The 15,727-nt window shown below is 43.1% G+C and overlaps 1 protein-coding gene across 1 annotated transcript; it reads right to left on the bottom strand.

The window, feature by feature from the left end:
• Positions 1-7,605: 7,605 nt before the first annotated feature.
• On the bottom strand, positions 7,606-14,980 carry TMEM45A (transmembrane protein 45A; the record flags this gene model as incomplete). Its single annotated transcript, XM_082012847.1, has 5 exons — positions 7,606-7,699; positions 9,125-9,270; positions 11,480-11,664; positions 12,368-12,580; positions 14,791-14,980. 5 exons carry the CDS (start codon positions 14,978-14,980, stop codon positions 7,606-7,608), a joined length of 828 nt encoding a protein of 275 aa, XP_081868973.1.
• Between the last annotated feature and the right edge of the window lie 747 nt (positions 14,981-15,727).

The raw sequence follows: 15,727 nt of genomic DNA, 5'->3' as shown, positions 1-15,727 counted from the left end.
AGGGGCACAATCACTTCCCTACTCCTGCTGGCCACACTAGTTCTGATACAAGCGGTTACTGACATTGCCCTTTCTGTTCAATGGAAAGAACATCTCTACTTCATTCTTTCACATAGCTAACATCATCACGGACATCTTTGAGCACCATGTTGTGCTTAGATATATAAAATACTGTGAGTCCAACACATTGGGTTGCAAGCCCAGGTTTGCAAATGGAAGATAGTTTGTCAACTGCTAAGTGAAAGTAGGATTGTGAGCAAAAAAGATTGGGAACTTCTAACTTCAAATGAATATTTTTTATAAACCGTAAAGAAAGAAAAAAATGGTATAAGGAACCAGATGGCAAAACCAAACAAATCATTAAACACATCCTGAAGGATAGTACACTTTTATTTACAAAAATATGAAACCATGTTTATATGATACAATAATCAAACTGAAAGAAAACCTTATTACTTGCAAATTTGTACATGTGATGCAGCTGCAGGGAGACAAAACCGTTCTTAAGTGACTAGATATGTTTCTTCTGCTTTCCTCCATTTCTTTTAAGCCTTAATTAGAGACAGATGTTTCTTATTTCCTTTCTTTTTTGTTTTCAAGCCTGAATAAAATGTGGTGCCAGCAGTAAACACCATCTTTGACATTTTTTTATGTGTCAACTGCATCTGACTGAGTTGGAGTCGCAAACCAGCAAAATTCCAGCAAAGCAGCGCAAGCTTTCGCTCCTGCTGTCATTCCCGTCGGGAGCGGGAAATCAGCATTACTGCTTCTGGGGCTGCCTCACAGGAGCCATAAACATCCCCAAGTGCATCGAGGAACCTTGTCCCTGGTAAATAACGCTGGAAGCAGACTGGAATGCCGTATACCATGAATGCAGCTTCCCTCCCACATAGTCTTAGAGTGCTGGGAGTGATTCCTATTTGCTTAATTGCTATTCAGTCGTATAGATCTGCAGCCTGTTTTCCATTTCTTCTTTCTGCTTCTCAGGGAGGCAATGGCTGGTAACCACAGTATGTAGACATAACCATTTCTGCTCCAATTTCATGCCCTTGCTGTGACATTGACCTCTGCAGAATATTCTGTCATTAAATGGCAGTGGTATATATGAGAGAGCTTGCTTTCTGAATAAAATTGCAAAGTATGCCGTGGTATTTATAGTTATGTTTTTCAACTACTTTTTAAATGTATTTTCATTTTAAGAAGTCTATCAAATATAGAAGTCCATGAACTGCAACAATTACATAGCAAGGTGTTAGAAATTACTGTTCTGAAAAAGCCATCTGAGGACTAGTTATGCCTTCTTTGACAAATATTAGGCTTTTGACTCCCACATATTTTGAGCAAGCACATATTTGGCCTAGAATAGATTTTAAAGGCAAGTGCCCAGCAGTTTTCCAGTTGTCTTTCTCCCTTTTAACAGATGTGCTGTTGTTGTGCAGTGCTTGGGAGTCAGGCTTGCTTCCACTACTGCACATGCTAAAGGGCTTTTTGGACAAAAAATTATTCTGTTTTCTTCCACCGTCTTCTGTACCAGTAACTCCGAACCCAGCTGCTGTAGTTCAGAGGAACTGAACCATGTGGGAGGAGGGCATTAAGGTACCAGATACACCAAAGTTTTCTAGTGTCTCAGTTTTAATGAGGAACGAACCTGTAGGATTGAAATTCCTTGCTGCCAAGTTTACTCTTAGTTGAAGCTAGCTTTAGCTAAAAGGAAAAAAAAGTATTTATTTACAGAATATAGAACACATATCACAGTTACTAAGCTTTACAGAGATGCAGATAACTGCAGTAAATGAGAGAAAGCCACATTTAACCCATTTATCCTCATGATAAAACTTTAATGGGTCCCTTCCCTCCTGTCAGACAAACTCCTCACCTTACCTAGGTGTGTGCCTCTGTCGGTGGTGCCACAGGCGCAGACCTCTACAGCACAACCATTCCATGCTACAGGCATTCTGGGGCTCTAGTTTTGTCCCAAGAATGCAGATGCCCGTTAGTGCTTGGAGCACACAAGGCGTAATGCTGGAGAGCACCATCAGACTTCATTCCCCGTGAATGGACTCCAGCTCCCATGCTCTGATTTCTTTAAGTGGTACAAACCTTGGCGCTTAACTTAGGATGAGTGGGTGAGGTCCAAAGTGCTCTCTCAATCCAGACTAAAACGCTAGTGTAGGTGCACCCGGCAGAGTGGTCGGGGACCCAGGAACCGCAGTAGCAGCCTTGCCTTTAAGCTGCCAGCTTGGAGATGCTCTTTTTTCCCCCAGGACTTCTTGTTCCCTCTTTGTCTGGGGGATGGTTTCAGCCTCCTTTCCTTCAGGCTACTGACTCCTTTGCAGCCCTCTGACAACACTGAGTGAGCTCTCTTGGGCTCAGGCAATGCCGTCCCAAGACCAGGCTCCCCATACCGTGCATGAGTGCCTCCCTCCATGCCTCACCCCAACACAACCGTGAGGTCCTGAGTCATCCCCACAGGTGGAAACACCTTCCCATTGTGAGCCAAGCTTCTGCCACCCACTGAAGCTGGTCTGTCTTACACAGAGCCAATGCCAAAACGTGCATTTTACACGATTGCCCAAACGGGATGGGGCACACAGCCTGTCAACGCCCTTTCCTTGAGGTCAACCATGAGAGTAAGCAGTCACGCTGGCGATGTGGTTGGAGATAGCTAACTCCAGTCCCAACCCCAGGGGATATGGTGACATTGGTACATTTGATTTTCTAATGCAAACTGGTTGATTCCCCAATTGGTTTATTTAAAGCTACTTCTCGATTTTTGAAGTTTCTGACTGGTAGTTTTCAGAAGTCTTATGCGACTCTTTCAGATTTGTGAGCAACCAGATGAAATGGGAAATTAGGAAGTGCTGACTTTCTCTCCCTTACCTGGGTCCTGGAGAAATTTAAAAGTTTTCTTATGTACAAGCAAGTGCATCCCACCTGAAGTTCTCCATAGTTGACAAAAAAACACTCTCTGTCAAACATGTAACAAAGTGGTATCAAATACATGGACTGATGAAAGCAAGCCATGGGACTGTAATCTTTAATGAATAATCAGTTTATCCCCAAAATTCATTCTGACAGTGGCCAAAATTATTTGCTACTTTTTGTCAAGTATGGGCCCTAGTTTCAATTTTAGAAACTGGTGAAAAATATAAAGTATCTCAGTTTTTTCTTTCAGAATGTGTTTTCATCTTACAGCAGAAAAAGGTTTTTGTTTTTTTTCTTTAAAGGAAAAAGGGAGCAAAGTCAAATAAAATCCTAAATATTTTTCTTATGAAGATTGCCAAAACAGAAAGATCCCATTCATGCAGTTCTGTTTACTTGTCTTGCTGGCTGCTCCATCATGTGTGATGTAGGAGACCAGATTCAAATCTGAGACCTCATTTTTCCATAGCATTTGACTTTTGTGGCTCTGTGAAGTTCTACTGCCCAGACCTCAGAAAGAATTGTTTTCACCTGTGTTGTAAATGACAGTTAAATAGTAAAATCAAGGGAATTTGACAAGGCAGCACTAACCTTTCCCGAATTTGAGTGCAACTTGTTCAAATGTCTGGGTGGACTGTGAGAGTAACATGTCTATCCTGCCCCATCCTGCCCCATAAACGGTTATATTTTTTCCCCTGAAGACGTGACAGACATCTTATATGAATAAATCAATTTTATTTAAATAAAATTACAGGCATATCTTGTCTATTATAAACTACCATATAGTTTTTTAAAGGCACCAATATTTAACAATAATTTAAATTTTTTTGAGAGCAGCTACATTTTTCTGAGTGGCTTTTGTAAACTTGTCAGACTTCCCTCCACTCATTCAACTCAAGCAAAGTCTGTTGCTAGTGACATGCTGTAAGTTGTACCTTTTTCATCATAATAGGTACCTTACTGTTCCTGGGCATCTCTTTTGAACAATGCTTGAGAAGAACGGGTCAGGTGTAGCAAAACAGGTCAGGCGCAGCAAAAACCCACCCTGAAACGGGATATTTCTTTCCTTTGTGGCACCAAAAAATACATCAGGCACAAGAACCCCACTATGACACTCACTCTGCGTGTACTGTAAGTATTAAAAATTAAAGCCAAGAGGCTACTTTTTCTTTCAGGCTTCAGGATCTCTTTTTCCTTGCATTTTTTTCAAGCTTAATAATGCAATGCCACTTGCTCTTCCTACACAACGGGAGAGCTTTTGTAAGAAGCCTGCCCTACAGACTGCGTTAGCCTCCAGGCTGGGCTTCTTTAAAGGCACCTTTTCTAAGCACGGTTGCACAAAAACTAGCAGATGTGTCCGATGGGCTTATTCGCCCAGGTCTCTGATCATTTACGGGAGATTCACAGCAGGGAGATGGAGGGAGATACAGGTGACACCTCTCAGCAGGCCAAGCCCCGCTCAGGTTTTCCCCCAAGAAGACACACAGACCGACAGCCACTGCTGGGCTCGTGCCGGGGCGCAGAGCCAGACAGAGCCAGAGCCACCAGGCTGAGGTGGTCACAGGGGGAACCACGGCAGGCAGCCACTCTTCTGGCCATCACGTTCGGGTACTGGCACTTTTTGTTTCTGAAGAAGCAGTTTTTGCAAAAGGAGAGTTTGCTAAGCACCCTCCAGAGCTCGCCCGGGTTACTGAATCCCATGAGGCTCGCTTCGCCAACTGGTTTTGGCTTATCCCAACAGACTTTTGTAACAATCCCCATTACATGTAATAATCTTTTTGATACACAACCATCGTCTTCACTGCCCAGCACTGCAGAAGCTTTTTATACCGCAATCATGCTAACAGGGAAACAAATCTGCCTTTTAAAAAAATCCCAACAAGTTAGAAGGCGAGAGTGATGTTGGCACAACGACGGAGAGATTACAGCTGGGCGTAACGACGTGCTGCATTTGGCCAATGTATCCCTGCTGCAATGAACAGGCAAGCTCCTCAGCAAAACCGTGGACCTTCCTTCTGGCTTATGCCAACAGAAAATCTGATTTTAGTGGAACCACAGTAATGAAACTCAAGTCTTAGATTTGCAGAGCGGTGTAAATATCAATTAATTCAGAGTTCACAGTGAGACCACTGCAAAGCTGAGACACAGAGCTACAAAAATGCCATACCAATACCTAGCTGAAAAGAATGTCCTGAGACAGAATTCATTAAAGTTTGCCAGAATCTCCAGAGCCCTTCAGAGAAAGGCATTAAAGAAGGACAAAGAATTATTAAGAAAATTGGTGATCTTTGGCTATGCATCTGCAGTTTCCCATTTTACATTTCTAAACATAGAAATGTCTGTGAGCCAGCTATTTTTCTTTCCAAAGTAGATACATCTGGATAATCTGACACCTGGTTACACTTCACAATACTTGGCAAAGATCTAAGATAATTTTTAAAAATTACCAACTGAAGTCTTCTAAGAAGACATATCAAAGCTCAGCCACTTTATCATGCTTTTCTTCCGGCTTAGGTTTTCCCTTTAGTTTAGAGATACAGCACCTTAATATTTGTACAGTATTAAATATAATTTATCAAGAAAATCAATGAAGAAACTTGCATTGTTCCTGCCTATGAGAAGCAAAGTACTTTCTGAAGATCTCCTTCAGAATAAACAACCTCACTAATTTTGGAAAGGCGTTGTGATAAGCCTGGCGGTCTAAAATTCAGCATTAACAGCACGTGTAGCTAAGGAAGGTACTCCTTGAAAAAGTGAAGATAAAAGTTGGGTCCTAAAAATAAAGTAAATGTGTATGTTGCACTGAAGGTGAAATAGCTTTAGAAAAAGCCTTTTTTTTTTTTTTCTGAGTCCTGGGATCTCTTTGAGCTACAAATTATTTTATTGCCTATCTTTTTAAGCAATCAGCTTACTGCAATTAACAATTTTGTCTACTCATTTTTCTGGTTCATACTGAAAAAAAACATAGGGGAAACGCAAAAGTAGAGGGACTAGATCCTACAGCTCTTGTTCATCTACCAGAGTCCAGCTCTGCATTCCCTTAGGATCATCTAGGATCATCATCTTAGGATCATCAAAATAGTCGCATAACTGAAGGAACATACTTCTGCAGCACCAAACCTGACGTGCTGGTACTATTTGAACAGAATTTGTTGTCTTGCACTAGCCTGTTTCTGAAAATACTTAGAAAAGAATATTTTTAGAAAGTGTTGTAAAGGGAAGGGCTGTTTTCCAGAATGATCACCTTACCACTGACGGATATGTAAAGCAGCCCAAGGGCACCAGCACACATCCCGTGCTCAGTCCTCTGGAAAGCAGAGCAGGGGTGCAGGGGTGCAGCAAGTGCTTCGTTCTGCCCAGCTGCCCATGCAAGTCCTTCAAAAGATGTATCCAAGCTAGAGCGATGCTTCGAAAGTCCGCTCTGTAGGGGCGGTGTGCTTGTATACAGCATTGTTTTCCGTCATCTTTTGTCATGTACCGGTTATTTCCTCCTTGTTGAGGCTGGATCGCATCCCAGGCAACACTGAGTGCCGGGGAGGGCACTCTGTTTTTCCACTGGATCAAGACTTCAGTCTTCGTGGAGAAAATAAATACAATTTTAAAGAATTAATTTTTTTTTAAAGTCACTCACTGCTGTGGGTAGCTGGGCATGGAGCTACTACGAAGGCAACATCTGCCCTCCCACAGCTCACCACGCAGCACTGTGCAGGCTGCCTGGCGCTTGCGGGGCTACACAGGGAAAAGGATGCAAATCCGTCTCATCCTGCCTACAGATCTGCATTTCTCGCTCCTGACCCAGGTGCTGGGGCCAGTCGCGTGTCTGCTATGAACCCTGCTGAAATTCCACCAAGTTCCACCTAAGGAAAGGAGATTACTTTGGGAAAGAAACCGGCTTTGCGGCTGGGCGCTGCCCCACTGGACACCCCTCGGCCTCTCTGGACAAGAAGAAGTTGCTCCCGGCGTTCTGAGGGAAAGCAGTCACTTCACTCCCTTTCAAAGTCAGGTGGTAGCAAAGAGGCAGGACTATCCAGGCAGGAGAATGAATAACTGCAGTGGGTTTTGATCATCATAGACCTCTTTGGTCCTCCTACCAAGCTTGGTGTTGCCTCTACGGGAGCGAACACACTACACACTCTTCAAGGAAACGCTGAATGGGTTTGCAGTGAGTAGTTCTTTCTGTTTAACTTAAAGCCGCAAGCAGAGACACAAAGGTGTTATACGAGACAGCTGCAAGACTCTGATTTTTTTATCTTGTTCTATTGTTTTCCAGGTCTGCACAGTTTTTTATGCACAGTTACTTGCAGGGTAACAAACATGCTTATTGGACACCCTAATAGTGGAAACCTAACAGCCTGTTCAGCACCAGCTGGAAAACATTTTGCTTAGCTTTTAATGAGGCAAACACACAGACTTTATCATGCCACCTCATCCACTCCAAATCTGTCTAATGTTAGTTTGGTTTTCTTTGAAGCATGTGATAAGCAAGGTACTAGTGCAACCACTGCAAATCGAGCCTACCCTCCACAAATAAAGATAAAACTGTGTAGATGTAGACAGTACTCAGAGGATGGTATTTGCATAGCAAGTTGTAGTAAAGAATGAATAAAATGGCAAACAAATGTAGAAATGAGGTATCAGTTAGCCTAATGGTAGAGTGGGTAAACTAGTCAAGCCATATTCACACTAAATTTCATCTTCTGACTCCTGATCTCGTTCAGATGTTTTCAGTAATCCCATTTCCATGGACTGGGACTGTTTAACCTTTGAACGAACTGCCCTGGAAACAACAACAAAAACAAGAGTTGTCAGTAGTAACTCAAAGGCTCATCTGGCCATTTTCACATGGTAAAAAACTGTTTAACTCTTGCATCTCATCGGGGAATTAAGATGATTTATTTATGAAGACTTGAAGTGGGCCACTGTGGAAGACACGGTAAAGATGAGATAGTGATTTCAAGCAGAATCTGGGCAGAATTTAATCCCAGTCCTTAACTGTAGATACCTGTATTTTAGCATGAGTGATTGCTATACAACGCGAGCACGTACCGTGACATGAGCATGTGCTGCCGCTGACAATACCGTCTGCATGTACTGCTTCTAAGAGCTTGTTCCTATGGACACATCTAAGCGCATACACCTCAAGCAAACCTCAGTGTGACATCTAGAAAGTTCAATGTTGTGCCAGTACGAGACCAATAGCTGTGTTCACTTGGAAGAGTAGTGTAATGCTGTGAAGAAGAGTCTGGTCAGCCTCTGGCCAACCTCCCAGCCACAGACGGGAACTCTGTGCAGCATGCCGTGTTCAACCTGGAGAGGCGGGTCTTGTCTGATGCCGCAGCAGCCACCTTTCCCAGCATCAGAAGGGGTGTAAGATTGCTGCCGCCTTCTCTATCGTTGCCATCCTTTACACAACAAACCGTTTACCCAGCCTTGAGTGTCAGTGCCTTTTGGGCTGAGATCCAAAGATATGGCACCTCCTCAGTGCTAAGCAAGGTTGTAAGAACTACATATGGCCAGAGCTCGATTAAATAGAGCTATTAGGATGGTAGGGGTAAAGTGAGGGGTGAGAAGCATGTTTAGGACAGTGCAGGCAAAGGCTTGGTAAGGTCCTGCGGGCAAAAGGTGATCACGCATGGCAGAATCAGGCTCATTTTTACAACCAAGCTAACTCTGCAGTTGGAATTTTGTCAGAATTAGCACTGGGTGGCGAGGAAAAGGGCTAACTTTAGAAATTGGGGCATGCGACTGGCTAGTGAAAAAGAAATCAGGACTAATCACAGGAAATTGCTAGCAATGAAACTTGTCCAATAATCTTCAAAGTTAAGTCATGAAGCTTGCTGACTAAGCCACTTGGAATTAGTAGAGATGAGCACTGGGACAGAGATCTTGTAGGGAAAGAAGGTCTCTCCTCCTTGTAACTTTTTATGCACTTACAAATGTGGAAGACTATCAAAAAGAGCTTGTTTTATGTGAGAAGCATAATGCTGTCAGAGCTTACTTTATGAATGTTTTTCCCCTTTCTACTGAAGCAATAAGTCATGTTATCTTCATTGACAGGCAGTATCGATTTTTATTTTACCATGCAAGACAATTAATTACTTTGTGGAAGCCGTTTGATTTGTCAGTGAAACTTTTCTAAAATGGAGCTCCTGCTAGACTAAATAGACAGGTCTCCAGAATTTTAGTGTTTGAAGTAACTTACCAGCTGACGATTGTGTAATTCACTGCGAGTATAAGAAAAGCAAAGGCGTAATGCCAGCAATAGCACATGGTCAGGAACATCATATTAGTATGATCCGTCTGATTCCACTCTGGGCTCCCATTTGGAGGATAAAGCACAAAACCAATCTGTAATAAAATAAAATAAAAGACATTTAGCAAACATCATCTGATGTATATCCTGTGCCGTATCCTGTATTATGCTACCCATCACAAGGTAGACATTTCATTTTCTTATAGTGCTGATTATTTCTGTGATTATTACTAAAACTAATTTTGCAGTCCCACTCAGATGTGACGGATCATTTTACACAGTTTTGTGCAGAAATGCCTTTGAGGATGCGGAGCCAGTCCCAGAGACCCCCTGCTCTTGCCCAGTGAATTAAGGAGCTGGCCCAACAAGTCTTGCAGCGATCACAATTATGTACTTAAGGAAAGGGGCGGGTGCTCAGCCATGTATGCTCTGAACTGCAAGCACATCAGCAACCAGCAAACCTGCCTGGCCATTTGCACGGACTCACTCCTTCCCAACAGCGTCTGGGAATGTGTTACATGGTTCAGAAGATGAATAATACATTACTAAACGTAGGCGAGCCATAAGTCTACTTCTGCTGGGTCATCCGGGAAAAAGGTCAGGTTTGGAAATTACCTAAAAACAGAGCTTTCTCACCCAGGGCTTTCTCACCCCAGCTTGTGTGAAATACGTAGCTGATTTGCTTATTCAGAGCTGGGAAAGATCAAATTCAGATTAAGGCATAAACCGGGAAACTAGTAATCCCATGGCTACACGAGGGTCTGCCTTGACAAGCATCAGTCCTCTGTACTGGCTAATACTCTTCAAAGTCACCGCTCAGCAGTTTAGTTGAGAATTTAGAGGAGGAGAAGAAGGAGGAGGGGAGGAGCGCATTTTCCGTTTTCATGCAGAGAATTCAATGAATGAGGGTGTTGATGATGCAGAAAGAAAGTCCCTTTACCTTTTACAAATTTGTCAGGCTGCAACCAGTATGTGGTTTTCAGTCACACATACAGTTGAAGTCTGATGGGTGTGTGAAAAAAGCCACACTTAAATCTCTTGTATTTTTAGTTCTTCAATTTTTGACTTTGAAACAAAAACCACATTGTCTCCAGAGCTAAAGAAATAACTTGTTCTAAAATTAGACTAGGCAGACACCAAGGAATAAATAGTTGCATCTAACTCCTCTTATGTAAAGCTTCTTAAATCACCCCAAAAAAGCTTACAAACAAGAAAATAAAACAGCAAGTGTTGCAGCAGTAGGTTCTTGAGTTCACTTATAGAAAAATACTGCCGTTTCAGAGGTCTGTCTGCTTGCCAGAGCAAGTACTTAAATATTTGATTTGGTGCTGAGTGTCCAGTTCTCCTAAGGCACAGCAAACGTTTTTGTTAATCATGTCTGGCCAGCATATAAAAACGGGAAGCCAGTCTAGACATGCCGGAAAGAAAAATCACTGGAGTGATCTCAGTCCTCCACTATAAGATGAAACACACATCGGCACTAGTGCTCCTATTTCTTTGGTACAAGATCACAGCAATTCATTAAATTCTCTCTCTTGTTTGACAGCAGAGAAAGGGTCGCTATCAAATATCGATTAATAGGATTAGAATCACAAGTAAGTGAAGGCAAGGCATTTTGAAGAGTCCTTTTGGGAGCCACATCCCTGAATTATAAAAGTTCGGGCTGTTACTTCTGCTCAATTTCCTGAAGGCTCCAAAAGCAGGAGGCGTGACATCACTCCATCTCTTAGTGCGGGTCAGGAGCTCAAGTACCTTTTACCCCGAGGTTGCCACTGTTGAAAGGCTTTTTAGAAAGTAGAGAGAGGCAGCCAACACGAAAGATAATTTGCGCCTTTGTTCCTCTTCACGCGATGTCAACGGGTGCTTTGGCTCACCTGTCCCTGCTGCGCTGGGCGATTACTCACCGCTCCGGCGGCCAACAGGGACAGGGGCACCGTCTTCATAAAGAACGGCATATATTGCCGGGCTGTGAAATCACTGCCATTTGGCTGGTGAATTTTGAAGAGGATGTTACAGAGATCAGAGGGGATGTTCAGCCACAAGGGAGAGCTCAACAAAACCACCTTAGCTTTTTTTATTGATTCAAATAAAAGACACTAGAAGTGAAACGGCTTCTTCATCTGTAAAATAGATACGATAAATACTTTTGTCTCTTTAAAGGGACATTAAGAGTGCATTGTTTTCTACGAGTCCTTTGAGGTCTGAGTTTAAAAGGCATATTATATCACCTGTGAAACATCTGCAAAGGAGTGAATGACTGGTTTTGGTGAAAGAAGAAATTCCTAAGGCAGAAAAGTGACCTACCTGCCAGAACCAGCTGCCTTGTAATATGCAGAGGCTTGTACGGAGCATCTCTAGCACAATACTGCCACGGAAGAAAACTTCCAGAAATATGCAAACAGCAGCTCCAAAGATAGCAAATAGCAATAACTGATGGACATGAACATCCAGCATGGCTCTCCCATGAAGATGGTAGCAAAAGAGAAAACCTGCAATAAATTAAGTGATCAGTTTAAGATATTTGCTTCCCTTGTAATCTCCCTTCATCTCCTTCCAGAAAAGAGTGAACCTTTTAGCATTTCTCTTTATGCCACTACCACCTTCTCAGTCCAACTGAGAGTAATTTTTTAAGACTGATGCTTACGTACTGCGCGCTCCCACTCTTGAGCTCAGACCAGGAAATCGCGTGGGAAGCTGCAGCTCTGTCACCTTTCGTTTAAAACGCATTAACAAAAAGTCCCATTCGTCTGTCTCCGCAGTGTAACAAGAGGGATGCTATGAGAGATACCGGGCGTACAGAAAACGTAAACTGAGTGTGTCTCCAGAGCAATTCCAACATGCGACCGCTGTGCGGGTAAATGCACTCACGCTGCCTTTAGCTAACAAGCTGCCTACCACATCAGGACGCTGAGCACTTACCCGAAACAGGCTTGTGCTGCTCTTTCCATAACATTTTTGTTGCTACCAGAGCCAGTTTGGAAAGCACAGGTACCCCCCGGCAGCGCGTGATCACGCTCTGGGCTGCAGCGCAGGCGAACCCTCAGCATTTTCAGGAGAGCTTTTTTAAGCATTTCAGGGAGTTTAAACACCCAGCTCCCGGAGGCTCATTCTCTAAGGCTGAATTCCCAGACCAAAGACTGATACCCCTCTGCAAGTTCCACATGCCCCTCTAACCGGGCGAGGTGAACTGACCTTCAACGAACACTGCTAAGGAAAGCATCATCCTGTCCATGGCCGCTGGCAACGCGTCGGTCCCGTGAGCCACAATGTCAACCAACCCTGAAATTCCATAGAAGAGGTACATGGTGGCGTGTTGCCAGTTCATCAGGTGATCCCAGTGCTTCTCCTCGTAATCGTACAACTTCAGATGAGGTCCGTCGGGAACAAACTGCTCGGCCACCATTCCTGCGCAGGAAACAAAGAAGTAGAACTATTTGTCCTGGTGCTTAAGGCATGGGCCGATGATAAGTCTTTATACAAACTAGAGAGGCAACAACATACCCCCACGCAGCGTAACGCAAGCCAGTTTGGGGTTTAGGCTGTCTGCCTGCCTGAGGGTTGCGCTGGGTGATGGCTGCGTTTTGCTCCCTTCTGCCCAGTTCCGCCGTTCCCAATAAAGTTTTTAACGTGTTGTCCAAATTCAAGTGGAAATGCACAGAGGCCTCAGAGGTATTAATTTTGTATAAATTTTTCAAGAAAATAGGCAGTGGGTGGAGGAGAAATGAAATAAGTTTCTTTGCTGAGGGAAAGAGCACAGAGTGAGCTCAAGCATAGATTAAGCGTCACTTAATCTGGAGAGGAGAAAGCCAGAGGAAACCAGGCTTCAGCTCCACTCCTGGGGAGACTATTTGCATCTTGCAGTTTCCAGCAGTGAAAATGGAGACAGCTATTCTGTGTTGCTTTTTTTTTTTTTTTGAAACAATTGGTATTGTAGTAGTCCTCTGACTGAATTTTTCAGCTGCCTTTCCCAGCAGTTCAAACATGAGTACAGCACATGCTAAAGTCCCCAAAAGATTTACCATTTCAGTCCCCTGCAACGTGCAGGATGGCAGAGTTCAGACTCTTAATTCAAAGGGGATTTTTCCTACAAAGCCATAAAAGGAAATCCCCCCACCATGCAGAGTTATTAAAGGTCCCATGAGAATGTATACCGAGTTAGTATTGGAATTGCTGCTCCGCTGCCTCCCTTACCTTGGCCCCTCGGTGTCTGGCTAACTAGCTGCAGTACTCCAGCAAGGGGAGAGCTGCTTTTAGATACTTTATATGATCAATGAAGTTTGAGAAGGGTTTAAAATATGTTATGCTTTTAAAATGTTAAGTATATTGTTTATAAAGTGTGGGCCAGCATCCTGCTGTATAAGTAGATACGCTGCAGAGCAAATGCAGTGTTTATCCACCTTCGTTTCAAGTTTTCCTAGCACAGAAACAGCAGGTTTTACTCCTTCTGCTGCTTTTACTGTTTGTCCTTGCCAGGCTTTCTTGTCCACTTTTTTGACTGGAGTTGAAATTACCATACGTTAAAATAATAGCTTTTTGTTTCAGAGTGAAAATAAAAACACTAGACGAGTGTTTTAGCTGCCCAACTACCTCTAGACACTGACTGGGAGATTTGTAGGAAAGACGTCCCCACTCACACCTCAAAATGAACTCTATTATTTAGGTTTTGATAATTTTTTAAGGCATATCAAAGTGTATACTGTACACACAACATCACTTTGGTGCTGAGGTATCTTAACTGATACAAGTCCCAGAGGGGAAGGAAAAGAAAGATCAAGGTTTTGGTACAGCCTGCACCTTGATTACAAACAAGGCAACTCTGAGCATCTGGGGAAGAGTAGATAGATAGAATCTAAAAATCTAAAAATGCTTAAAATTAAGACCCTTTTTCAGCTTGAGAGGCGGATGTGCTGAGCTCCTCAGATCGCCTGTTATTTAGCTTACTTACGCCATAAAGGTAAATTGCTAACGTACAGCCTGCTGGGATGCAAACAAAAACTAGGCACTTCCAGTCGGCTGCACAGCTCACTAAACCACCCGGTGGGTTTGCAGCCAGCCCACTCCAGAACAGGAGGAAAAACAGCCCCCCCCACCCCCGATGCAGCAGTCCTGCAGCAATAAGATCCGGAGTTCAGTCTTTCCTTGTGAATATTTTCACTTTTGAATGACATTCATGAAGAAGCATCTGCATTCACATATTTTATCAATAACTCAGTGGAGACTACCAACACACGAGATGGCTGGTTTCAAAACAGAGGAGCCATGCCCCAACAGTCTGGTGCTCCCAGTCTGCATGTGAGTGCCCCTTGCCCAAATGTCTTCTCTCCCTCCCTGAAGTAGTGAACAGCACATGAACACTCAGATGGACCAGCTGTGAAGTGGTCAGGAGACCTTAAAGAAGCTCCAGGAGAGTGCTATTGACGGAAACCATGTTACAGTCCTAACCTTATAATTAATAGCAGTAGCCCCACTAGTTCTTAGGTTCATGGTGTTTAAAGGACAAAATACCAAAACGCAATCATCGGATACGTTTTACCAGAGAACAAAATTTAAAAAAAGAAATAAAGTGTTAAAAGGCACAGCCTTTTTGTTGCCTGTCCCAAGTCCACCTTACTTACCGATCAGGGCAAAGGCAGCTTTGATGATTCCCTCAACAAACTCCAGGCGCTGAAATCCCGCCCTGGAACCAAGGTAGCAAACATTCTTGTTTTTTCGACAGGCGTACTTCAGTGGATACTTCACTGACCACCACAAGCCAAAAAGAAGGAAAAAGCTTCCAGGGAGGGCGTGCCCTTTGAAATTGCCCATGGTTTTCTGCGAGGCGATACCTGAAGGTGAAACAAATGCGGATCGATCATGGGAATAGTGGGAGAATTCTGTGGGTTATGATTTTAAACTACCTCCTTGCATAGATCAAACGGGTGTCACTGAATTAAGTACTCACACTTTATTTAAAAATAAATTTAAAAATAAGTAAATATCTTCCCTGGCTGTTCAAAACACCCAGCCAGTCTCCCCAGTTTCACAGCTTTGCAGAACAAGAGTAGGAGACCCAACTCCAAAACAGCTGACCTGAAATGCAGAGCTGGCAGTTGGTAAGTTAAGAGAAAAAAACCCATAGTACACTATGCCATGCTGTTGAAGTTGTACTAGCAAAAAAAAAGAACGTGAATATTCGGTTCTCCAAAGGTTCGTTCACCTTTAGAGAGGGTTTTGTGTTTCTTTACTCCACAAACAGGAATCAAGACAGTGCCTGACTGAAAGAAAAATGAATTGTATACAGATCCGATGGGTAACTATTCACTAATAAGTTGTATTTTGTATTTTAATCTGGATATCTCATTATGATTCATAAACATAGTCTTCCTCAATATTTCATAGGTGAATTATGCACCCACAACGAGATAGTTATTATCAAGTACATCAAGTGCACTGAGTGATAAGGTTATTAGTTGGTCAGTGTTATGCAGTCATTTAAAAACAGTGCCATTAATAAAACCTAGTAAATCTGGTCATCATCCCAGCTTTTAGGAGAGTTAACTTAGCTCCAACAGC

The sequence above is a fragment of the Phaethon aethereus genome, assembly GCF_964289735.1.
Source record: "Phaethon aethereus genome assembly, chromosome: 1".
Lineage (NCBI taxonomy): Eukaryota > Metazoa > Chordata > Aves > Phaethontiformes > Phaethontidae > Phaethon > Phaethon aethereus.
Note: the sequence above shows the minus strand (reverse complement) of the source record. Positions and strands in the feature narration are given on the sequence as shown.